Below are 26,211 nucleotides of genomic sequence, written 5' to 3' on the forward strand. Positions count from 1 at the left end.
ATGATAGCATATTTTCATATCCTAAGGTTCAAGCAGCAGAAGTAATCATAAAAATGGCAAGTGATTCTGTCTTTTGCTGCTTTCTCCCTTCACACATAGGTGTGGTAGAAAGATGTGAACCTGCTGAAGGTCAGGAAACAGATTTTAATACCTCACTCTGTATTCTTGGACAGTCACCTTTCCTTATGCCATAATTTCTTAATGTTTAAAACGAAGAGGGCTAGATATAAAATGCAATATTAACTAGCCCATTTAGTCCTAAGTAGGTTTAGTTCTTAATTGATTTTGACACTGTGCTCTCCTTTCACTGTTCAGATAATTGGGAATTAGCAATAGTACAAGGCTGAATAATACTCACCTGTGTTCAAAAGTACTGACACATTACCTCATATATTTGCATAAGGGCAAAGATGTGTAAAAGCAAAGTCATTAAGAAATTTTAAACTTTTTACAGTATGGAAGAGGCAGGCAAACTCAGATGTTGTAGAGAGTGAAGTAAATAAGTAAGTGAACCGAGTCTGGTGGCTAATGTGGCCTGCATGCCTTCTCTGAAGGGACAGGCAGCTCCTGTTTAGCTCCAGCGGGCGAAGGTGTGCAGGAACATGGGCCCAGTGTTGCCAGGTGGTTCAAGTGATGCTGGAAACCTGGATTTTATAGGAAGTCTCTCAGTTTTTAAATGTTGGTTACTATTTTTTTTTAAAATTTGAGATGCTGTGTATGTGTAGCGAAACATGTCAGGAGGCCAAGTCTATTCCACCAGCTACCAGTATGAGCTCTTGAGGGCAGAGTTTATATTTGCTATACCTTTTTTTAAAAATGTGATTTCATATGTATTTTCTGATTAACTGATTTATCACATCTACTTGGCTTAAATTCATGTGTTTATTTTTCTTGTTACACATTAAATGAAAGTATGCAATATAGGTGCAGCTTTTTTCTTTTAAATCATTCTAGGTTGCTTGGGAGACCCTACAAGAAGAATTTTCCCGCTTCATGACAGAACCGAAAGGAAAAGAGCATGATGACATATTTGATAAACTTAAAGAGGCTGTTAAGGAAGAAACTATTAAACGCCACAAGTGGAATGATTTTGCAGAGGACAGCTTGGTATTTCATTTGTATATTAGGGTGCCAGCCTCATTTTTTTATATAATTTCTCAAATTGATATCCTTTTATAGAATATTTTTATATGACTATTTAAATTAGGTTCTGAATTGAAAATAAGGAACGAAATAGATTTACGAAATATAATCGGTCTTTTGACGTTTTTCTGCCCTTCTAAAATCGCCCTCTGCTATTTCTTTCTTGGCTATCATTTCAGAAGAAAATCAAACCTTGCAGTAAACAGGTTTCTATAAACTTCCACAGAATTTACGTGGGCCTGAACTACGGATAGCTGCTTCTCATTTTACCCTCAGTGGTAAAAAGAATTAGATGCATTGGTTTTCAGTGGAGTTGAGTCAAAATGTTAGATTCCTAAAATCATAATGCTAACTACCATGTGTTGGATGCTTACAAGGTACCAGAAACTCTATGTATTTTGTAAGCATTGTTTTATTTTGTTCTTAAGCAGTTATATTGTTGTCATTGGCAAAGCTGGGATACGAGCCCCATTGTGTCTTTATTGTAAAGCCTGGCTCCTGACCTTCATCACCTGATAAATCTTTTGTTACGTAGAATGTTCTCATCACCTAATCAAACCTTTTTTAACCACCCACTCTGTCCAGACAGTTATGGGAGGAACTGTTAAAGATAAGACTGAGCAGTTTTCTAAGAATGCATATTTCACTGTGGGCTGATCATAATTATAGGGTTTTTTTTTAAAGAAATGTTTGTCTTCATATTTGAAAACCATATCCATTCTTGTTAAATGCCTTAATAAGATTGGCTTGCTGAGAGAGAGTGGTGCCATTTTCATTCATTCATTAATTCAAAAGCTATAAGATTTGGAAACCAATTTTCTTACAATAAGTAACTAACATTTACTTATGATTGTCTAGACCTCTTAAGCTTCCTTCCATTACATTTTCCATTGGTGTTAACAGTGAGATAATGGTTATTGCTTTTTTTTTTCTCCTCTCCTTTTTGAAAATGCTAACACGTAGGTCATAGGGCAAAAAGAAGCAGTAGAGATGATCTGAATCATTAGCTCCTGAATACCAGGGTTCTAGGGTGTAATTTTATGTAGTTAAATATGTAATTCTCTACCCACCCCCCAACCCCCAGCTATCTTCTTGATGGTGAGCTCATTTAATTTGGGCTAGGAGAAAATCTCCACTGTTTTATTTTTTAGACAGAAAGCTGACAAATAAGCAGGCAGACAATAGGACCCTCTGCATTTGTGTGGGAGGGACATACTTTTATGTTGTTGTAGATACATCTGCTAGTTTGGATATTTTCTGAGCTGTCAGTTAGAATTAAAATTACTAAAATGACAAGATATCCATCAAAATAGCTGTTTTTCTTTCCTTGTTGTTTCAGAGGGTTATTCAGCACAATGCTTTAGAAGATCGGTCCATATCTGATAAACAGCAATGGGATGCAGCTATTTACTTTATGGAAGAGGCTCTTCAGGCTCGTCTCAAGGATAGTAAGTAGGGACATGGGTTATTGAGTTTTGAGTATTCTCAGTGGATAAAGAGTCACCTAACTTTAGTGAACATTGGTTTTAAAAAAAAATCTAACATCTCAAGTTCTTTGTCAGTACTATTCTAGTTGACTATTATTTGTGCAATTTTTTGGTCAACTGCTTGTAACTATTAAAAATGTTAAATTGAAAAAAATGTTAAATTGGACACATGATATCTATATGTACTTATATTCTAAAAAGCTGAAATTCAGACTATTTTAGTGTTTGCTACTATACTTATGGGAACTTTATAAGCAATTATACTTTTCATAGATTCTAAACATATATAATTAAATGCTTTCTTATATATGTACCATATCAATTATATAGTTTTATTCTTTATTTCAACTGACTTCATATTGACACAGTGTTTTTGAAGTGGTTAAGAAAGCAACATAGTATTAGTTATAATTTATGTACCTGGTAAGTGATACATTTCCTGATAAATAAAAAAAAATTTTTTTTTAATTTTTCTAGCTGAAAATGCAATTGAAAATATGGTAGGTCCAGATTGGAAAAAGAGGTGGTTATACTGGAAGAATCGAACCCAAGAACAGGTAAAAACAAACAAATCTTTGGCATTTTAATTCAGGCATTAAAATATAACCTCTGAATGCCTCTAAGCCAAACTTAATAATTTCAAATATTTTATATTAGCCTTTCTAAAAGACAATAAATCTTTAGAAAAAACAGTAAACTACAAAAGAAAGTCTAAAAAAATATGAGGTAGCTTTTTTTATTAAAAAGAGTGGTTGATTACTTTGTTCAAGTGCCTGTTTGAGGTGAAATGAAGATTAAATTTATAAACAAGAAAAAGTGACAGGAACTTCAGAGGATGTAGAATGAATGTGATTAGAATAGAAGATATAATGTCTTTTTAAAACCTTATTCTATTATTATCACTGGATTTTTCTGTTAGTTGTCTATTTAAACTATTTTATCCTTTTGCATTTTTTGCTCCTATGTTCACAAAATAAGCATAAAAATTCAGACAGGAAGTAGAATTATAGAATTCATATTATAAACATTTAATGATCACTTTAAAAGAACAAAATGGTAAAGGCAAGTATAAATAACTTTACAAATGAATAAATAGAGGGAAAATGTGTAATCATTAAAATCCTCCCCCCCTTCCCCCCACCTATTTTTATTCTTTCCTTGTTGTTATGGCTTCTTTTCTTATTAGCATTGAGTCTTACACCACCATCTCTTTCTTATGTTAATTCCTTAAGTAAAAGATGGTAAATAGAATATAAAATCAAAATACATAGATGAAGGAAGTAATGAATAAGAAAAAGAGGTGGCATCTAATTTACTTCCTTTCTTCCTTCCTTGAATCCATGTAATTAGAGAAATGAGACCATCAGATGTGTGTGTATTGAGAGAGCAGATAAAGAGAATGAAAAATTACCAAATGACATATCATTCCTATTCTTTTTTAATTGTTTTGTTTTTATTTTAAATACAGAGTTAATTATATAATCAACACCCTATGTTTTTCTGGTTTTATGCATTTCTTGTTTCGTAAGATATCTATCAGATATAAGTCCCAGTTTGTCTTAAAATAGTGAGGGGACAGTCCTCTTCTCTTTTTTTTTCTGATATGATTTTTGTGGGAAAATGAGTCACTCAGAGACTGAAAAGAAGCTGAAGAAATGGACAGAGTTAGTGGTTGGGTCATGCGTGTATTCAGAGTACATCAGTTATCTCTGCTATACACATGGGCTGTGAGGAGGCGGTCTTTCAGAACAGAATTCCTAGGGGATTCATCAGAGATTTCTGACTTTGAGACAGGTAGAGGCATTGATTAGAAAGAACTGGTGTAAGGCAGATAAACTCCAAAGAACAATGGCGTCTGACCTTTAAGGCTTAGTGAAATTAGGCCTAATTAGGTCTAGAACAATCAGTGATGGCAGAACTTGCCTCAGCAACTGGTAGTAAATATGCTTTGGCCAAACACACTCAGAGAGGAGTGATTCCTGGTTGTAAGTTACTTTCTCAGGAACTTGAACCCATAGGAAATCCCTTCAAGAGAAGCAGAGGAATTAGTTTTACTGTCAGTGCGAGGATCTGTAGCCTAGAAGAGGAATTTGGAAACCCTTCAGAGAAGAGCTTCTCCTAGGGTTATCAGGGTGGCATGTGTAAGACTCAGTCTGACTGTAAAACAAACAGAGGCCATAGTTTGGAGTGTAGACGGGAGGGACAGAAGAACCGCAGGGGAGGTGTTTGTATACGCAGGTTTTGTTTTCTCTGTCAAAGCAAAGCGTCATGTCAGACTCACCGACTCAAGCTCTCCTCTAACCTCTCTAACCCTCCCACTCCCAGTTGAAAACCGCTGGTCTAGACTTCATACCTGGAGTTTTCAGTGAGAAACAGATTCTAGAAGTTGAGAATATCCCTAGGTCCCACACGGCAAGTTTAGATAGGTAGCTGTGTAACAGTTCCTTTTCTTTTTGAGTTGGCAGGATTTAGCAGGAAAAGAAACTTAAGATTGTCCTTTGCTAAAGATGAGAAATCCATGTTCTGAAAACTATATTTTGCTTTTATATTGTTACTTTTTCCTAATCTTCTGGGGAAAAACCATTCCTTTGAAACATTTTCACTTTGAGCTAAACTAATGGAAATCTTGGTCAGGATAGATGGGAGAGTGGTGTTCTCCTGAACAGCCAGCATGGTGGGAACAGGTGGACAGGTGGAAGTGAAACAGGGCAGGAAGAGTGGGAGAATATAGTTGGAATTTTCCTTCCTGTCTAAGACCAAATAGCAGAAGTTTAAGGAAACAGTGAAATTTCTCTTTATTAAATTTCTTCTAATGTTTTCAGAGAATATTATTTAGTAGTTCCATTTACAAGCCGTTTATTTGTGTTTCAGTGTTATTTTTATATAAATACTCAGATTCTGTAGCTTGGTACAGTTTGGGGCAAAGTGCTATGGTAGTAACTTGTTTAGAGTAGTGAATTTGAAGCTAGTTTCCTGTACCATCCAGTTTTGAAAGAAGGATGGAAAAAATGAAAAGATAAAGTTAATTTGACACGGTACTGAGTCTTGCTTTCAGACTTACCACTAGTGTGTATGCTTTCCTCATTTGATGAAGAGATTGTAAACAGTTATAGAGAAGAGACTGGAAGTGAATTTAAGAATGTTGGGCACCTCACAGAAGCAATCTAAGAACGATTTCAATGAAAAGACTTTTTTAAAAAATCAGACTGAATTTTGTATTTATCAGAAAAGGAGCATGTCAACAGGCACAGGGCCTTACAGTCATCCAGTTCTTAGATATGAGGCATTTATAGAACATTATCTCTTCCCATGTATATAGGGCACTTTTTCCTAGATTGAAATCATACCCTAAGGTCAAGAAAGGATGTACATAGTAAGGTGCCTGATCCTGTGACTTGGACAGTAAAACATCTCAGCCAAAGTATCGATAAAGTATAGCAAATAGGGCTATTCCCCTTCCCCCCTTGCCCCCTCACATGTCCAGGTTGTTTTGCATTCATAAGCCGGGGTACTCTGGTTTTCCTTGTTTGTTGTGGTTGAGCTTGTGTCACCAATCATGCAAAAGTAATATATTCATTAAAATTGGGACTCTGTTTTTATAATTATGCCAAATCATGAACCATCTAAACACAGTCCTCTTTTAAACATTTCAAAGTGTGTTCACAATGAAACCAAGAATGAATTGGAGAAGATGTTGAAATGTAATGAGGAGCACCCAGCTTATCTTGCAAGTGATGAGATAACTACAGTCCGAAAGAACCTTGAATCCCGAGGAGTAGAAGTAGACCCAAGTTTGGTAATAAACCGCTGAAAAGCATGAACTTGCTTCCTTAGTCTTTGTTTCTTGTAGTAAAATGTTACTACTTCTAATGTATTACTTAGATATTTAAGTGCTTAATTGTACTTTGATCCTGTGTACTTTTGCTGACAAAAAGAACTTGGTCATTTTGAGTGTGGAAACAGCTGAAATTTTATTCTAAGTGTTGCTTTAAGTATAATGCTTTAATTTGTAAATGGGGAACTTGAGACTTAGAAAAGGGAAGTTCTCTGGGCAAATTCAGCAGTAAGTTCTGGGAAAAGGGGAGAGACCTCACAGAGATCTCTGCACTACGTTACACTGTTTCAGATTACAGAATGAAATTTTTGCTTAAATATGGCTCACTTAATATGTATGTTTTTTCAGTCAAATGTATCTTAATCAAGTATGAGTAAATTGGATAATACCTTTGGGTTCTATCTCATTTTCTTTCTTCATAATAAATATGAGGATATATAATTATAGTTTAGGCTACTTTTGCTTACCTTCATGATGCTTATTTGGAGAAAAATTTAAAAAAACAATTGTGTTTCTGGGCCTGTGTTCCCTAGTTAGTTAGGGTGTAAGGGATCAAAACTTCATTTTAACATTAGCTTAAATTAGCTTAAGGGAACCCCATTTAGAAAAGTAATTCTAGTGAGGAAAACAATCATTTAAGAAGTTTCAGGGCCATGCATAGATTCTTTTAAAGATTTATTTGCTATTTATGTTTCTGCACTGGAGAAATGAGTATACTTAATTTAAAATCCACCAGAGGTCAGAACAAGAAAAGAAAACTGATGAAAAGAAACAGTTAAAGCTGCTATACATCTCATTGTTTATAAATTGAAAATGAAATTAAAACTAATGATTACATGAAATTATTAGTTGAATATAGATTTCATTTATCCACATTGGTCCTAGCTCTTACTAACAGTAAATTCTGTTCGGTTGGATACTTTTGAACTTTATAAGTGGTTAATACAATAGGAGGGACTTTATCCATATCTTAGGATATGAATTGGCTGTATATCTTACTTTCTGTGAGCGAGAAAGTATCAGATTTTTTCCAAGAGAAACTATGTTCACTGCATTTTGTGAAGCTATAAAATAGGTAGCAAAGTACTGTGATAAGAATAGTGGATAGACTAGATGTCAGGAGATGTGAATTCCAGTACACTTCCATTCTGTTAGCTAGTAATACTGCCTTTAGTTATTGGTATAATCTCAGCCCCCTTTTCTCATCTGTCAGATGGTGTTGATGATGCTTGTTCTACTTTCTCAACATTATTTTTGTTGTGCTTGAAAAAAGACAATGGTGTGGAAGACCTCTGAACACCCTAACAGACTATATAGTAATAAAGTGGTGGGGGTCATATTGCTGAAGGAACAATGAAATTTCATAACGAGAAAGGAAATGTTGTTGGGTTGATGGACATGGTCTGAGACCAGCTTCCTAGTCTGACTCTGACCTCTGACAAGGCTCACAACCTCTTTTTGCCTTGGACACCTTACCTCTAACTAGAGGAAGATAATCTCCACCCTCTATACTCTACAAGATGATTAATAATAATGCTTGTTAGAAACACTGCAAATATTGAAGTATATAGACTGGTAAGGAGTCAGAGTACTAGTGGTCTAATCTTTACCTTGAAAAAAATTTTTTTAATGGATACAGAAGGTTGACAGAATAACAACATTGCCATTGGTTTTAATTAACTTTTTTATAAGTAAACTTTGTATATGATTTTTCACAATGTGTTTGATCAACCTAGAGAGCATACAGTAACTCTTTGGTCTCTTTTCTTTTTATTATTTTAGATCAAGGATACTTGGCACCAAGTTTATAGAAGACATTTCTTAAAAACAGCTCTAAACCATTGTAACCTTTGTCGAAGAGGCTTCTATTACTACCAGAGGCATTTTGTAGATTCTGAGGTAAGGTTTCCAAAAACAAAGAGAAATGTTTTTTAGTGATAGTTGTTTAATTGCTTAAAAGTAAGCTTGAGGTTTAGCATTAACTTTTAAGTCTTTTGATCTTCTGAAAAAAAGTATGCGTAATTTATAGAGTGACCTAACTCTTATTTTTTCAAAGATATTTACCACTTTTGTAGTGATTACATTTTACATACATATCATCCCAGTGCATATTAGATCATGTGCATATAATAGGCACTACAATACTTTTTAAAGATTTTTTTAAGAATTAAATTTATGTTAGAAAATAATACTTTACCATTATAGAAAGTAAATGGAATAAATAAATGTTAAAAAAACAACCATGCAAAAGGAAACAATATTTTATAATCCCCTGACCTAGAAGTACTTTTAGTTAACATTTTTATGTATATCTGTTCACCTCTTTCTATACATGTTGTATGTATGTGTGTGTAGATATATAACATAACCATTTATTTGCATAATGGAAATAATAATGCACTACATTTTTTATCATGCTTTTCCCCCCATATTATAATTCTTTATATCATGAAAATCTATTTTTTTCTATTTATTTTTTTTATACAGCATGTTCTTATTAGTTACCAATTTTATTCATATTAGTGTATATATGTCAATCCCAATCTCCCAATTCATCCCACCACCACCACCCCTCTCCCTGCTTCCCCCCCCTTGGTGTCCATATGTTTGTTCACTACATCTGTGTCTCTGTTTCTGCCTTGCAAACCAGTTCATCTGTACCATTTTTCTAGATTCCACATATATGCATTATTATACAACATTTGTTTTTCTCTTTCTGACTTACTTCACTCTGTATGACAGTCTCTAGGTCTATCCACGTCTCTACAAATGACCCAGTTTCGTTCCTTTTTATGGCTGAGTAATAGTCCATTGTATATATGTACATTTTCTTTATCCATTCATCTTTCGATGGGCATTTAGGTTGCTTCCATAGCTGGCTATTGTAAAGAGTGCTGCAGTGAACATTGGGGTGCATGTGTCTTTTTGAATTATGGTTTTCTCTGTGTATATGCCCAGTAGTGGGATTGCTGGGTCATATGGTAATTCTGTTTTTAGTTTTTTAAGGAACCTCCATACTATTCTCCATAGTGGCTGTATCAATTTACATTCCCACCAACAGTGCAAGAGGGTTCCCTTTTCTCCACACCCTATCCAGCATTTGTTGTTTGTAGATTTTCTGATGATGCCCATTCTAACCAGCGTGAGGTGATACCTCAGTGTAGTTTTGATTTCCATTTCTCTAATAATTAGTGATGTTGAGCAGCTTTTCATGTGCCTCTTGGGCATCTGTATGTCTTCTTTGGAGAAATGTCTACTTAGGTCTTCTGCCCATTTCTGGATTGGGTTCTTTGTTTTTTTAATATTGAGCTGCATGAGCTGTTTATATATTTTGGAGATTAATGCTTTCTCCATTGATTCATTTGCAAATGTTTTCTCCCATTCTGAGGGTTATCTTTTCGTCTTGTTTACAGTTTCCTTGCTGTGCAAAAGCTTTTAAGTTTCATTAGGTCCCATTTGTTTATTTTTGTTTTTATTTCCATTTCTCTAGGAGGTGGGTCAAAAAGGATCTTGCTGTGATTTATGTCATAGAGTGTCCTGCCTATGTTTTCCTCAAAGAGTTTGATAGTTTCTGGCCTTACATTTAGGTCTTTAATCCATTTTGAGCTTATTTTTGTGTATGGTGTTAGGGAGTGTTCTAATCTCACACTTTTACATGTACCTGTCCAGTTTTCCCAGCACCACTTATTGAAGAGACTGTCTTTTCTCCATTGTATATCCTTGCCTCCTTTGTCATAGGTTAGTTGATTATAGGTGTGTAGATTTATCTCTGGGCTTTCTATCCTGTTCTATTGATCTATATTTCTGTTTTTGTGCCAGTACCATATTGTCTTGATTACTATAGCTTTGTAGTATAGTCTGAAGTCAGGGAGCCTGATTCCTCCAGCTCCATTTTTCTTTCTCAAGATTGCTTTGGCTATTCAGGGTCTTTTGTGTTTCCATACAAATTGTGAAATTTTTTTGTTCTAGTTCTGTGAAGAATGCCATTGGTAGTTAGATAGCGATTGCACTGAATCTGTAGATTGCTTTGGGTAGTAGAGTCATTTTCACAATGTTGATTCTTCCAATCCAAGAACATGGTATATCTCTCCATCTGTTTGTATCTTCTTTAATTTCTTTCATCACTGTCTTATAGATTTCTGCATACAGGTCTTTTGTCTCCTTAGGTAGGCTTATTCCTAGATATTTTATTCTTTTTGTTGCAATGGTAAATGGGAGTGTTTTCTTAATTGCACTTTCACATTTTTCATTATTAGTGTGTAGGAATGCAAGATGTTTCTGTGCATTAACTTTGTATCCTGCTACTTTACCAAATTCATTGATTAGCTCTAGTAGTTTTCTGGTGGCATCTTTAGGATTCTCTATGTATAGTATCATGTCATCTGCAAACAGTAGCAGTTTTACTTCTTCTTTTCCAATTTGTATTCCTTTTATTTCTTTTTCTTCTCTGATCACTGTGGCTAGGACTTCCAAAACTATGTGGAATAATAGTGGTGAGAGTGGACATCCTTGTCTTGTTCCCGATCTTAGAGGAAATGCTTTCAGTTTTTCACCATTGAGAATGATGTTTGCTGTGAGTTTGTCATATATGGCGTTTATTATGTTGAGATAGGTTCCCTCTATGCCCACTTTCTGGAGAGTTTTCATCATGAATGGGTGTTGAATTTTGTCAAAAGCCTTTTCTGCATCTAGTGAGATGATCATATGGTTTTTATTCTTCACTTTGTTAATATGGTGTATCACATTGATTGATTTGCATATTTTGAAGAATCCTTGCATCCCTGGGATAAATCGCATTTCATCATGCTGTATGATCCTTTCAGTGTGTTGCTAGATTCTGTTTGCTAGGATTTTGTTGAGGATTTTTTAATCTAAATACATCAGTGATATTGGTCTGTAACTTTCTTTTTTTGTAGTATCTTTGTCTGGTTTTGGCATCAGGGTGATGGTGGCCTTGTAGAATGAGTTTGGGAATGTTCTTCCTCTGTTCCAATTTTTTGGAAGAGTTTGAGAAGGATGGGTGTTAGCTCTTCTCTAAATGTTTGATAGAAATCACCTGTAAAGCCATATGGTCCTGGGCTTTTATTTGTTGGGAGATTTTTAATCACAGTTTTGTTACCTGTGATTGGTCTGTTCATATTTTCTATTTCTTCCTGGTTCAGTCTTGGAAGGTTATACCTTTCTAAGAATTTATCCATTTCTTCCAGGTTGTCCATTTTACTGGCATACAGTTGCTTGTAGTAGTCTCTTAGGATGCTTTGTATATCTGCAGTGTCTGTTGTAACTTCTCCTTTTTTATTTTTAATTTTACTGATTTGAGTCCTCTTCCTCTTTTTCTGGATGCATCTGGCTAAAGGTTTATCAATTTTGTTTATCTTTTCAAAGAACCAGCTTTAGTTTTATTGATCTTTGCTATTGTTTTCTTGTTTTTATTTCATTTATTTCTACTCTCATGTTTATTATTTCTTTCCTTCTACTAACTTTGGGTTTTGTTTGTTCTCTCTCCAGTTCCTTTAGGTGTAACTTTAGGTTGTTTGTTTGAGATTTTTCTTGTTTCTTGAGGTAGGATTGTATTGCTATAAACTTCCCTCTTAGAACTGGTTTTGCTGCATCGCATAGGTTTTGGTTTGTCGTGTTTTCGTTGTCATTTGTCTCTAGGTGTTTTTTGATCTCCTCTTTGATTTCTTCTGTGATCTCTTGGTTATTTAGTAGCATATTTTTTAACCTCCATGTGTTTGTGTCTTTTACGTTTTTTTCCCTGTAACTTATTTCTAATCTCATAGCATTGTGGTCAGAAAAAATGCTTGATATGATTTCAGTTTTCTTGAATTTACCACGGCTTGATTTGTGACCCAGGATGTGATCTGTCCTGGAGAATGTTCCATGTGCACTTGAGAAGAAAGTGTAATCTGCTGTTTTTAGATGGAATGTCCTATAAATAGCCATTAAATCTATCTGGTCTGTTGTGTCATTTAAAGCTTGTGTTTCCTTTTTAATTTTCTGTTTGGGTGATGTGTCCATTGGTGTAGGTAAGGTGTTGAAGTCCCCCACTATTGTGTTACTGTTGATTTCCTCTTTTATAGCTGTTAGCATTTGCCTTATGTATTGAGGTGCTCCTATGTTGGGTGCATATATATCTATAATTGTTATATCTTCTTGGATTGATCCCTTGATCATATGTAGTGTCCTTCCTTGTCTCTTGTAACTTTCTTTATTTTAAAGTCTATTTTATCTGATATGAGTATTGCTACTCCAGCTTTCTTTTGATTTCCATTTACATGGAATATCTTTTTCCATCCCCTCACTTTCAGTCTGTATGTGTCCCTGGTTTGAAGTGGGTCTCTTGTTGACAGCATATATATGGGTTTTATTTTTGTATCCATTCAGTGAGCCTGTGTCTTTTGGTTGGAGCATTTAATCCATTCACATTTAAGGTAATTATCAATATGTATGTTCCTATTACCATTATGTTAATTGTTTTGGGTTTGTTTTTGCAGGTCCTTCTCTTGTGTTTCCCACTTAGAGAAGTTCCTTTAGCATGTGTTGTAGAGCTGGTTTTGTGGTGCTGAGTTCTCTTAGCTTTTGCTTGTCTAAAGCTTTTGATTTCTCTGTCAAATCTGAATGAGATCCCTGCCGGGTAGAGTGATCTTGGTTGTAGGTTCTTCCCTTGCATCACTTTAAATATATTGTGCCACTGCCTTCTGGCCTACAGAGTTTCTGCTGAGAAATCAGCTGACAAACTTATGGGAATTCCCTTGTATGTTATTTGTTGCTTTTCCCTTGTTGCATTTAATATTTTTTCATTATCTTTAACTTTTGTCAACTTGATTACTAAGTTTCTTGCATGTTCCTCCTTTGGCTTATCCTGCCTGGGACTCTGAGCTTCCTGAACTTAGGTGACTATTTCCTTTCCCATGTAGGGAAGTTTTCAGCAGTTATCTCTTCAGATATTTTCTCAGGTCCTTTCTTTCTCTCTTCTCCTTCTGGCACCCTATGATGAGAATGTTGGTGTGTTTAATGTTGGTCTCTTAGGCTGTCTTTCTTTCTTTTCATTCTTTTTTCTTTATTGTGTTCCACAGCAGTGAATTCCACTATTTTGTCTTCCAGGTCACTTATCTGTTTTTCTGCCTCAGTTATTCTGCTATTGAGTCCTTCTAGGGTATTATTCATTTCACTTATTGTATTGTTCATCTCTTTTTGTTCTTTAATTCTCCTAGGTCTTTGTTAAACATTTCTTGCATCTTCTTGATCTTTGCCTCCATTCTTTTTTCTGAGGTCCTGGATCATCTTCCCTCTCATTATTCTGAATTCTTTTTCTGGAAGGTTGCCTATCTCCACTTCATTTAATTGTTTTTCTGGGGTTTTATTTTGTTCCTTCATCTGGTACATAGTCCTCTGCCTTTTCATTTTGTCTGTCTTTCTGTGAATGTGGTTTACATTCCACAGGCTGCAGGATTATAGTTCTTGTTTCTGGTGTCTGCCCTTTGGTGGATGAGGCTATCTAAGAGGCTTGTGCAAGCTTCCTCCATGAAAATCTTGCTTTAAATAATTCTTTAAAAGAACTGTAGAAAGTTCTTAGAATGGACAACTGCACTTTAATGTCACATTTTACAAAGTAACCCCTAGGTGGCGGTAAACTAATGTATTTTGAGCTTTTTCATACAAGGATAAATGCTTTTTAAAGTGTCCTTCTGAAAGAGCTCTGTTAATCAGCGATCTTATTTGAGATCCCTAAAATGTTTTTCTTTTGCGTTTTCCGCAGCTTAAAAGAAATTTGTGTTTAAACGTGCCTGTGTAAAAATTGGCAAGTTGTTTGCATAATTTTCATTGTTAGTAAGACCTCTCTATTGAATAATCTTTCTTTTTCTTTCTTTCTCTTTCTTTCTTGCTTTCTTGCTTTTTCCCTTGCTTTCAAAAAGGAATATGCTATTTTTTAATTGAAATATAGTTGATTTACTATTTTATATTTGTTTCTGGTATACAGAATAGTGATTCAATATTTTTATAGATTATACTCCATTTAAAGTTACTATGAAATATTGGCTGTATTTCCCTGCACTGTACAATATATCCTTGTAGCTTATTTATTTTATACATAGTTGTTTGTACTACTTAATCTCCTACCCCTGTTTTACTCCTCACCCAGAGGATAAGCTTTTTTAAGACATCGTTAATGTATTTGCATATGCAGCTGAATTTCAAAAATGGCTTGAGTGTACACTCAAAGAACAGAGCTTAGCCTAAGGGCATATGTAAGATAACATGATTGTTAGTTGAACTAAACGCTAAGTAAGGATATATTCTGTGAACTTCTGCTTGTATATAACATAATGAAATTCTCTACTTCCCAAGTTTACTTGCTTTGTCATTGGAATCAAAACAAAGCTGTGGTGCAAATAAAACCCAAATCACGTAGAACTTTGTGGTTCCTGTGCAGAAAAAAATGCAGTAGGTCCTATCTACAAGAGGAATATATGTATTAGGTAAATCTGATTATTTTTTATTAAAGCAGAGGCTGTAGGTACTGACTTCAGGAATTTAATGTGTTCATGATTGTGGTTTTCATTTTTAAGTTTGCATCTGGTAACCTTTATTACCTAATATTTCAGTTGGAATGCAATGATGTTGTCCTGTTTTGGCGAATACAGCGAATGCTTTCTATCACTGCAAATACTTTAAGACAGCAACTTACAAACACTGAAGGTAAGCCACAGAAGGAGCACTTTCTAATTTGATATGAAAAATAACAGTAATAACATTTCATTTTAAATAGATGGATGCCAAAATATTTCCTGAATATTAGATTTATTAGAAGACCAAAAATTATAATTTGCCTTTAAAATAGTAATGAAAATAAACCATAATTGAAAAAGATGAGAGGTAAACATACCAGGAGTCTTTCTTCATTACACAAAAACTCTGTTAGGAAAGGACTCCTAAGCATCACTTAGGTTTTTTGGGGAATCTGTACTTCCATTAAAATGTTAGGGCTTAAGAATAGGACTTTCTCTGAGGATATGTGTTAGTTTCATGTTGATAAAAGTACTGCATAACAGGTAGATATTCTCCCTATAACTGAGAAGTCTGAACTTAATAATAGATTTATCATGATGAGAAAAATTAAGAACTTGCTCTCCATATATTGTTAATTTTATCATCCTTGTGCCTTCATAAAAATCATGCTTCTCATATTTCTTTATTTACTTTAAATAGTCAGGCGATTAGAGAAAAATGTTAAAGAGGTACTGGAAGATTTTGCTGAAGATAGTGAGAAGAAGGTAAAATTGCTTACTGGTAAACGAGTTCAACTGGCTGAAGACCTCAGTAAGTAATCCTTCCTGCCCTCCATCTCACTGCCTTTTCACCTTCCGCATGTCCATTTATTTCTCCATCTCATTTTAAACTTATAGAAAAGTATGTACAAAGAGCTTTTTCCGCCTGAACTGTTTGAAAGTTGCTGACCTGAAGTTCCATCAGTTCCAAGTACTTTAACGTGTGTTTTTTAGAAACAGGAATTTTCTCCTAGCAACCATCAAAATCGGGATGTTAATAACACTGATAAATTACTACATCTAATTTTCAGACTCCATGCAAGTTTCACCTGTTGTCCTAATATTGTCCTTCCACACAAGATGTTCCATATTTATCTTGTGCTTTCCCTGACCAAGCTTCCCTTTTTGGAGAATGAGATTTAGAAATCAAGAACTAGGAACCAGATATGTTCATCATTATTGAAATATCACTGTTCCCAGACCCACTCGGTGGAGCGAAGGAACAAACACCATGTGTGTGCGTGCACATATATACACATATTTACATCTGTATTTCTAATCATATGTATATATCTGTATTGAAAACCATAAGTTGACACCAGTGCTTTCCATTTTAATCTAATAATACCGAGTTCATTCTAATTTTTTCCTTTTCCTTATTTGTAATTCCTTTTTCTGACAGTGATAAATCTGGCTTTACGTATCTTTAATATATTTCCTTATTTTGATCAGTCCTCTTATATGTAACCAAACTTGCTACTGTCCCCTTCATTGCACAAATGTCCTTCTCACCCAGCTCGGTTCTTATCGCCCAACTCCAGGCCACTACCACAATACCTTACCCTGTGTTGACACCCTTTCCACCTCATCTAGGCTCTGACATTCTGTGCCAGGTTGCCCTTCCTAATGGAGTCCTTTATACTGAGCTCATGCTCTGACACTGCCAGGCATCTCTCTCTCTCATTCTCCCTACCCCCTGCCCGGCTACACAAGGACTCTTCCTCACCTGAAGCCCAACCGTGCTTTTGTAGAGATACTGTTTTCATCCTGCTGTGCTATGGCCGCCTGCACTGACTCTTCTCCTACACGGATCCTCTCCTCACTGCTGGGCAGGTCACGAACACCCTCTTACACCTGGTCTGGCTTTAACACCTATACCAGGGTGATATGGCTCCCCACCTTCAGCCCCCAACGTAGCTGGGCCCTGTTAGTCACTTTGTTTTTGGGGGCTTTGGGGGGGTGCGGAGGGACATTTGGTTTTTCTTTGAATGCTAGTGAATTCCTAGCTTTAAGATGTTTGGATTGCCTATTAAGATTTACTTAGATAGTTGAGAACCCAAGGAAATCAGTGAGAAGTTAATATTATTAAATAAAAATGAAAATACTGGTGGTTAGCGCTTCTGTTTGAGTTTACCTTTTTACAAGTTTCCCTTATTTCAACTTCATGAAACAGTATTTTTTTCTTTCAATGTAAACTTAAATTTACTATCTATGAATTTTCTGATATCCAGAAGGTAGCACATGCTCAACCCAAAGCAGTTCTTCACATTTGAAAACAGTTTCTAAGCTGAATATTTAGCACTTCCATACAACCCCTAGAACATCCAAGTGAAACCAAGCAGCGCTTTCCTGTCTTCTGCTGTGTGCCAGAGCAGCGTGTTCTCCTCCACCGCTTGTCCTCTCTTTCTCTCTCCTCCCTACCATCTCAGCTTCCTATTTCTTTCTCTTTTCCTTTTCCTTCTTTCTTTAGGTAATCTTTTTTTGAAACATATCTCACTTTAACTTTTATTTCCATCTTCTGTTGCTATTCTTCCAGTTTTTTCATGCTGCCTTGGTGGTGTAGTTAAGTCTGTGCTAACTCATAGAAGGCCTGTGCTTAAATCTGAACTACCATGTACTAGCTGTGTTATCTTAGGGTATCTTCCACAGCCTTAGCTTCTTTGTAAGAATGATACTATAATAGTTTTTTTTTTACAGGGTTGGTAGGGGAATTGGTTCAAAAAAACATTTGGAAGTTTCTGGTTCATAATTTCATGCTAAATTAGTACTGTTACAGGAAGAGATGTGTCGGTATCACAGTGTATACAGATCTATTTCTTTTGTATCCCTCGAGACATAGTTATCAGACAGTGAAATACTTCCATGTGTTTTACCAGCATATACATTTTTAAGTGATTAGAAAATATGTCTTTTCTCATGTTTTATAATAGAGTCTTGTGTAACCCCATCATTTTCTACTCCCAATTTGATTGTTTAAGGAAAGTGTATTGCTAACACAAATTTGTGCACTGTCAAGCCAAGTCTTATGTTTTCCTGAGAAAGTACTCATATGACTCCCTTGAAATGATTTACTACTTTTGTATATATATAATTATTGTCGTGTTAATGTACCAAATAATGTCCTTGGAAGTAAGTGTTTGACAAGTGACTCAGCCTCATCAGTCACACTAAAGGAGATGAGCCATGACTTTGTCCATTAGTTGAAAAAAAATCTTGAGAGTACCTTTTCCTTACTGTTTATGTTCAGTCTGACACTTGCGAATATGGTCATGGATACTTTCAGCCAGTAAACTGTCACAGTTTAATGGTTACTACTGTCTTACACAGATCAAAGTTCCTAGTATAGCATATTCAATTAGAATATGGTAAGTTGGTTAATGAAATTTAGAGAAAGGAAGTCAGAGTTTTTGTTTGTTTGTTTTTACTACAGTTTCAAAATGGTACAGGGTAGATTATTGTAGAGATTGGTAGAAGTTTGATGCATCATATATTTTGCCAGTTTTAAACGTGCCCAATTTCAAATCATTTCACCACTTTACTTTGGGGATTCTTCGACTGGTTTTCCTTTAAGATGAGTACATAAGTAGTATGGTATTCGCTCATATTCTGGAGAAAATACACCGTGTTCAATATTGAAGTGAAGCCACAAGCTAGAGTTAGGAAGATGAAAGAAATGAAAGAAGAGCTTGCCTCTTCTAGTTCTAGGAGGCTTATGAGATGAGGAGGCAGACAAGGAACCAGGACTCTGGAGATGCAGTGGATTCCATAGGTGGAACAGGGGAAGATCAGGAGGAACCTGGGACATCTTAGGATATAGAAAGTAAGGAAGTAGTTGAGGGATGATAGGGACAGGTCAACAAGATACAGAAGCCAATGTGCAGACGTTCCTGTTGGCCAAAACTAGGACAGTTTGGGCATCAATGTAAATAAGGACAGTTATAAGCTATAATCCATTGAATAAAACAGGAGTCCATAAATTGATAATTATATAAGTAAATGAATAAAATCAGTGATGAGGAATGGGATGTTTGTATAATCACACAAACTGTCTCCATGCAAAATAATTGAAAAGGAAAAAAGAGTAACTTTAAAGTGGGGAAGCCTGGGAATAACCACCTTAATCAAGTGGTCACAGTAATATTATCAGTAGTAGTCAAATCAGAACTGTGTGCCACCTTATAGAATGCAGTGAGAAGAACCCAGCGTCACTTCTATGATTTTCTTACCTTCAATGGATAACTTAAATTCAATCATAAGAATTCATCAGAAAAACCCCAATTAAAGCACAGCCTACAAAATAACTGGCTTGTAATCTTTAAAATGTATCAAGATCATGAGAGACAAGGAAAGACTGAGGAACTGTTCCAGGTTGAGGGAGACTAAAGAACAAGAAAACAATGCATGATCCTGAACTAGGTCTTTTTGCTCTAAAGGACATTCATGGGACAGTTGGTGGGAATCTAAGGGTTACATGGTAGTAATACTTCACTGTTAATTTTTAAACCTTGTTAGATTGGGATTATTTAGGAAAATATCCTTATTTGTAGCTACTACACAGAATATTTGGGGCTTGTGGGGCATAATGACAGTAAATGATTCAGGAAAAATGTTCTTTGTAGTATTCTTACAACTGTTGTTGAGAAAAGGGTAAAAAAGTAATTTTGTTTTTATAGCTGACAGTGGATCAGGAATCATATGAAAATAATTTAGAGATAATGAGACTTTTGAAAACATGACCTCTGAATATGTTGAAAGACTGGGTTGCCTCATGGATGGTTTAGTAAAATACATAGCTAATCTTTCCACCTTATTCCTTTTTTGCATTGTCTAGTCATACTCAGAACTGTCTGGTGTTTAAATATGCTCACTATGACCTTGATGAAATTCTTTTGATTTTATAGTGAATTTTATCTCAAAGGATTTTTTATAGATACTTAAATACAGCATTAATTTAGTTAAAATCTATTTGGATTCCCAGCATAGTTTTTAATAATGTGTCCAATGTATTTACTGAAACAGACCGCAATTTTAAAACGCTTTCTTTGAAGAGGAAAAAATTGGCATGTTACAGCTCAATTTAAAATGTTTCTTTCTATAATGATCTGCTTATGATTTATAAGATGTATTTTATGATTGTCATTATATAAACTAAGTAATAGTGCTAACATCTCACAGACTTTTTTTTGGAGTTTATTCTCCATCCCAGCCTGGAAACTGAGTGTCTGGACACTGGTAACAACTGCTAGTTATGTTGCTAAACTGAGTTTCATCAGAACAGCATGGGATTCTTTTATTGTTTGCTCTGTAAATATCGTATCAACCTAGCTTACTGTGAGTTTTTGGACCTTGATATCAGTTGCATGGGGTTTAGAGCTTAGGTTTCTTTTTTAACTCTTGTTCACTATTTCCTGTGTACATAATCAAAGAATCGCTGATACCCAGGAATTAAAGGGGTATTACTGATCATTTAGATTGTTCTCTTCTTCTTTTACAATAAATTCCTTTTCATTTTTGTATTGAAACTTGAATCTATTTATGAATATAAATTAATATTGAATAAATTTCCTGTGCCAGATATTAGGTTATGTGTTTAACATGCAGTCTCATAGGTATAGTCATTTTTCTCATGTTATAGAAAAAGAAACGGCAGCCTAAGAAACACACAGATAGTAACCGGTAAAGCCAAGATTTGAGCCCAGGTCTTTTAACTACTCTGCTGAACTAATTTGAGAAGAAAACCCCAAGGTGTTAGACAATATAATTATATAAAATGGTCTTTTGTATTTGGAGGCTCCCATAGTTAACAGTGTCCTTTACGGAGAGGGTCAAAAAAGACATACGTGTTAGTTATGACCGTGATAATCATCATGATCATTATCATCCTCTGTACTTCGGACACTAAAAAAATTTTGCAGCTTAAACTTTCAAACAATATGAAAACTTTGATAGCATTAGAACATCTGGGTAAGAGAACACAGAAGTGTAAATGAAGCCAGTAAACAGATGGAAGGAAGTTAATTTTCTTTATGTGACTTGTTAAATTGTCTTGAAGTACACTCAATTGAATTCCGCGATAGGTAAGTAGTATCAAAGTTGCCCAAAGTTCAGACACAGCTTTTCAGTGTGGTGTGTTTGTACTTAGAGACTTAAAATCCAGCTGTAACAGATACACAATCTTTACTTGAGCATATGGCTGTTACTCTAAGTTGAGGCTTTTTGTCGAACTTGTCTGGGAGTGTTGAAATGTTTTATAATAAACTTCAGTGTATTTCTTCATATTTCTTGTACTTTACATGAAGAGAAGATATGCTTCAGTCAAAACGAATGTTTCATATTTACATCTATACATGAAGAGAAGATATGCTTCAGTCAAAACCGAATATTTCATATTTACATCTATCTCATCTACTAATGAAATATGAAAACAGTCTTAAACCTTTTTACTTGGGCTACCATTACACAGGCTTATTTTAATGATAATAGTTTGATGTCCTCAATGTTAAAAACAGTGTAGCTTAAAGAGGCTGGTAGATTAGAATTTTCCAATATCCGCAGCTTTTTTTCTCCCGTGGTTAATTTGCTCTGCTGACTCTCTACACGAGGTGGCAACAGCTGGCCTTTTTACTAGAGGTCCGGGGATTAGAGAAGCAGTCTCAGCGGCATGCTCGGCCTCTTGCCTCTGTTGACTGTTCTTTATTGTTTGATGCCTGAGCATCTCCCAGACAGCCGGCAATTGTTTCTTGAAACTAAAGTTTGTTTCTCTTGGCAATATACAATGCTGGTGGGGCTTGTCTTTGTGTCTCCTTACTTTCCCAGTCTCCTCTTATCCTCCATCCTATGCTTTCTCTTGATAATTAGAATGGAGGAAAGATACAGGCTTTCTATCTTAGTGTGCAGGAGATTCAGTTTTGATGCTAAAAACTTAGAAATATAGATGACAGATGGACATTTCTTTTTTCTCTGAGCTACCAGGTAGTAACAAATTATTTTTATAATGAAAATTTTGTTTGTTCTTCATAATTAACGTACTAGTGCATTTTTTAAATTATGGTTATAAAAAGGGAGTAGAGGCAGAATGATCCAGTACTACCATTTTATAAGCTAAGATCAGAAGAGAAATGCACCGTAGCTGCTTAAGTTTAAGAAGTACCTTTGGGCTTCCCTGGTGGCACAGTGGTTGAGAGTCCGCCTGCTGATGCAGGGCACAAGGGTTCGTGCCCCGGTCCGGGAAGATCCCACATGCTGCAGAGTGGCTAGGCCCGTGAGCCATGGACGCTGAGCCTGCACGTCCAGAGCCTGTGCTCCGCAACGGGAGAGGCCACAACAGTGAGAGACCTGCGTACTGCAAAAAAAAAAAAAAGAAGTACCTTCATTATCTCTGAAATATAATTCTAGTTTATAAGAGAGTTAAGAAATGTCTTCATGCCATGTTAAAACTTGGATAAAAAGTAGTCAGGAAATATCTAGATGGGAGAAACTTCAGCAAAAATAATTTTGTTGTTCTTTATTTAGGAAAGAAAAGTAGCAAGATACTCGAATTTAATTTTCATTGGCTCCTCCACATTCCTAAACTTCTGCCGTACTTGCGGAATCCTTGAGGGCCTTTATGGATGAAACCCGTGGCCACGAAGTAGTGTGAGACTGAAAATCATCCTAGAAAGATTATTGTACTCAGAATCTGGGACTTAAAACTGTAGAAAAGGGAAGTCATGTGTTTAAACTATTCCTCCCGAAGTAGGGCTACGGCATGCATATTTTGCCAAGTCTCCACAGGTGATTGTTGCCACACACCGCCACCACCCACTCTGCCCCCGCACCAGTTCTCTGGAGAGTTCTTCATGCTTACAGCGGCACAGTCTGTTATTTTTATTAATGGGCATGAAATCAACATATATCTTCTTTTAGTAGAGTCTGATAAATCATGTGACTATTGAAAATTTGTTATTTGCACTATTATCTATAGTAGCATGTTCATTTGTTTCTGTAGACATAACCAAAGAAAATGAATTTTAAAGGGATTTAAAGGAGGAGAGGGTAGCATTGAGTTGTAGAATTCTAGGTACCTAGGCAACTGTAAAAACCATAATCTCTGTGGCATCATTTATACCTACATACTGTGATTGTGGTTTTTTGGCCAGTAATTACAGGCACTCAGTACTGCCTTCTCATCTCTCCTGGCTTCTAGCACATTTTAAGCAGCCTTTCCCTCTTTGTCTCTTTTTTTCTTATGTCTCACTGTGCCTTCTTATACATCATTATTATCTCTTGGTCCTGAGCCAGTGTTTTTCGTCCTCCCTGCTTATTTAACTTCCTTCAGTGGTTAAAAACCTTACTGAGGTACTGCCAGTGTTGTTTAATTGAGCAGAAGGCAGGCTTCCCACTATAGACAACTGTAGATCAACCAAAATAACCAATTTAAGAAAAAAATTTTTTCATGTCTATAATGATTGATCTATTCTGCCAAAGCCATTTGCTTCTTTCATAAATTCACCATATTTTGTATGTCATATTGAATGTGTTTGCTGAATGTTGGATCATGACGTTTTAATACAGGCTCTTCATTACCCCCTTCTCTTAACTTAAAAAAGAGGGAGAAGAAAGCTTTCTTCCACTCTGTCTCACCAGAAAACTGCCACCTCATTTCTCTTAAGAGCAGCTCGCATTTGCTACATTCACCCCTATACCCACACATTCCTTTGCTAGCATCTTGCGACTAGCTTTCATCCCTAGCAGAACCACTTCTTACTTCTTTCTAGGTCACCAGTGATGTCCTAATCCCCGGTCCACCCAGATCACCGAAAACACTCATTTTTGTGTGTGTGTTTATTAGGAATTTTTAAGTCGATTGGAATATTTTTATTCTATTTGACATTTATGCACTTTCTGGAATGGTTAGTAGAAGTGAGTATATTTGAAAAATGGGAAGATTAGAATGTTTCTTTTCTTCACTGCAGAATAAATAGCTTTCTGTTTTATGTTATCAGTGTTTGAGCTCTTTAAGATACCTTCTCAGGGTTAAAGTGATTGAATTTTTAACTTCTGCCTTTGTGGAATATTTTTCCTAGTAAGGTGAAATTGACAAAGCAGCTAAGGAAGGGAGTGAAGGATTATTTTTACCTTGAGTCTGCAGAGATGGAGTAGACTCTGCCTTTGTGTTGTAGTCCAAAAAAGGGAGAGAGAGTGAGTTGACACGAAGAATAAAGTAATCCTCAGGGAGAGTCCTGTGTGTTAGAGGAGTAGTTATTTACATGCGCAATTCCACACGATGAGTCCGAGTTGTGTGCTTTCCAGGTTATTGATGAGAAAATTCAGACTCAAAATGGGGCTTTTACAATCAAGCACATTTTTCATGCCCTAAGTCTGTCTTTTAAAGACAACATTGACGGATATTGATAAACTGGTACAAGATTAAAAGGATATTTACTTCTCTGTAATCTTTTACAGGCTACTGTTATTCAATGCTTTACTAGCAAGTATATTCTTTTTGCTTTAAACTCACATTTTAACTGATTAAAAGTGAGAATAAAGATAGGAAAGGGCTGTTCAGTAATTTATGGATTGAATTTTTTGTTGATCATTTTAAAGTGGTTTCTATTTATGTGTTATGTATTATGTGCTTGTGTGTATATGATTATGTATAAAAAAGTGCACATTTTTAAAGCTAGAAATGAGGCTGTTTTTCCCTTGTTATTAATGCTTACCACTCCCTCAGTGAGACTTTAGGATGAAATAATATCTTTACGTTTTGGATTAAACTGATTTGTTTTATTTTTTTAATCATGTATTCTCTCCATTCTAAGATGGAAGAAGATGGAATCTAGTTATTGAAAACTAAATCGAATTGCAAAACAATCCATTGATCTGTAGAACAGTATATTAAAAATAAGATTAAACAAGATATGAATACATTTTTTAAAAAAGAGAGAACTCTCTTGAAGGACAGATTGATGCACACTGAACTGGTAACCTCTGTGAAAGAGGGTTCTCAGGATAGTTGCAGGAGGGGTTGAGGACAAAAGAAATTTTAATTTCTTTACCATTTTATACATTTCTAAACTGTTTCTTTTTCCAAACGAGCATAATTCAAAATTACCTTAGAAATTTCATATTCTTAATTATCACATTCATAGAAATGATTAAGCTGATTCATGATATGATCAATTTTAAAAGTGACTGATATCTTCCCAAATAACCTCTTGGTAATTGTGAAACCAAGAGACATTTCATGGGGCCACATAGTAATTGGTTATCATCGTATCATCCTTTGTGGCTGAGGATTCACTTTGAATTCTTCCTATTTCTAGTAACTGCCCCTCCTGGATCTGTCACCTGTGAATGAATTGAAATCTTTCTTGAACTGAAGTTTTCACACTTGTGCAGCCCATTAAAGATAATAGATTTTCTCTGCTTCGTCGTTACCTACTGTGTATGGAATTAGTCCATTTTAATTTCTCTTAGAAGAACTTTTTCAGTCTGTTCCTTAGTTTTAATCTTTTGAGTTAGATCTTTTTTCTGGGCCAAGGAATTCAGGTCTTTTTTTAGTCTCTCCTTTTATTGGTACCACTTCATATTCTGTGTCATGTGTACCTGTCTTCACCCAGTACAACTACCAGAATTTTAGGTGTTTTTGTTTTAATCTTTTTTATCACAAAACTAGTGCATATGCATTGTATAAAGTTAGAAGATATAGATGGCAGAATTTTTTTAAACTATTACCACTGCTGAGATATAACCACTGTAACACTGTATTCTAACAAAATTTTTAATGGGATCTTAGGGACATAATTTCTGTTACACTTCTGGAACACATTTTTCATGAAGAAATCTTGGGTTGGCTTCCTCTTATACCCCAAATCTTCAATTTGTTGTCATTGCTCCTATTTCTGGTTTCTCATCTATCAGAGTAGGCTCAATTTCTCTTCCTTTTCTTCATACAAACTTATTTCAAAAAGATTCCCTGAGAGGAATAAGCAGCATTAGTAAAAATAAAACCTGTGGTACCCATTGCTTTAAATAGGTCAGGGATTCCAGAGGCTATATAGTAACAAAACATGTACTAAAAATCACTCTGCTTTTAAAGTTAATCTCCACCTGTATTCAGGACCCTGGCACTTCCTATATGTACTTGTACCTTCATTATGTCTCTCTTTCTTCAAAGATGCTGAAATCATTCCTATCTTAAAATTACTAGATT

At 35.4% G+C, this 26,211-nt stretch overlaps 1 protein-coding gene across 8 annotated transcripts in view; it reads left to right on the forward strand.

Annotated features, from left to right (window-relative positions):
• Positions 1-26,211, forward strand: part of OPA1 (OPA1 mitochondrial dynamin like GTPase) — a 90,819-nt gene that overhangs the window by 53,627 nt on the left and 10,981 nt on the right. For all 8 annotated transcript variants that reach the window (XM_065876931.1, XM_065876925.1, XM_065876929.1 and 5 more), the window contains 7 exons: positions 955-1,107; positions 2,483-2,591; positions 3,108-3,187; positions 6,286-6,426; positions 8,248-8,364; positions 15,075-15,168; positions 15,679-15,789. In XM_065876931.1, coding sequence (XP_065733003.1) covers positions 955-1,107; positions 2,483-2,591; positions 3,108-3,187; positions 6,286-6,426; positions 8,248-8,364; positions 15,075-15,168; positions 15,679-15,789 — 805 coding nt within the window. The remainder of the gene's footprint in view (positions 1-954; positions 1,108-2,482; positions 2,592-3,107; positions 3,188-6,285; positions 6,427-8,247; positions 8,365-15,074; positions 15,169-15,678; positions 15,790-26,211) is intronic.

Source organism: Phocoena phocoena, chromosome 4 (genome assembly GCF_963924675.1).
Source record: "Phocoena phocoena chromosome 4, mPhoPho1.1, whole genome shotgun sequence".
Lineage (NCBI taxonomy): Eukaryota > Metazoa > Chordata > Mammalia > Artiodactyla > Phocoenidae > Phocoena > Phocoena phocoena.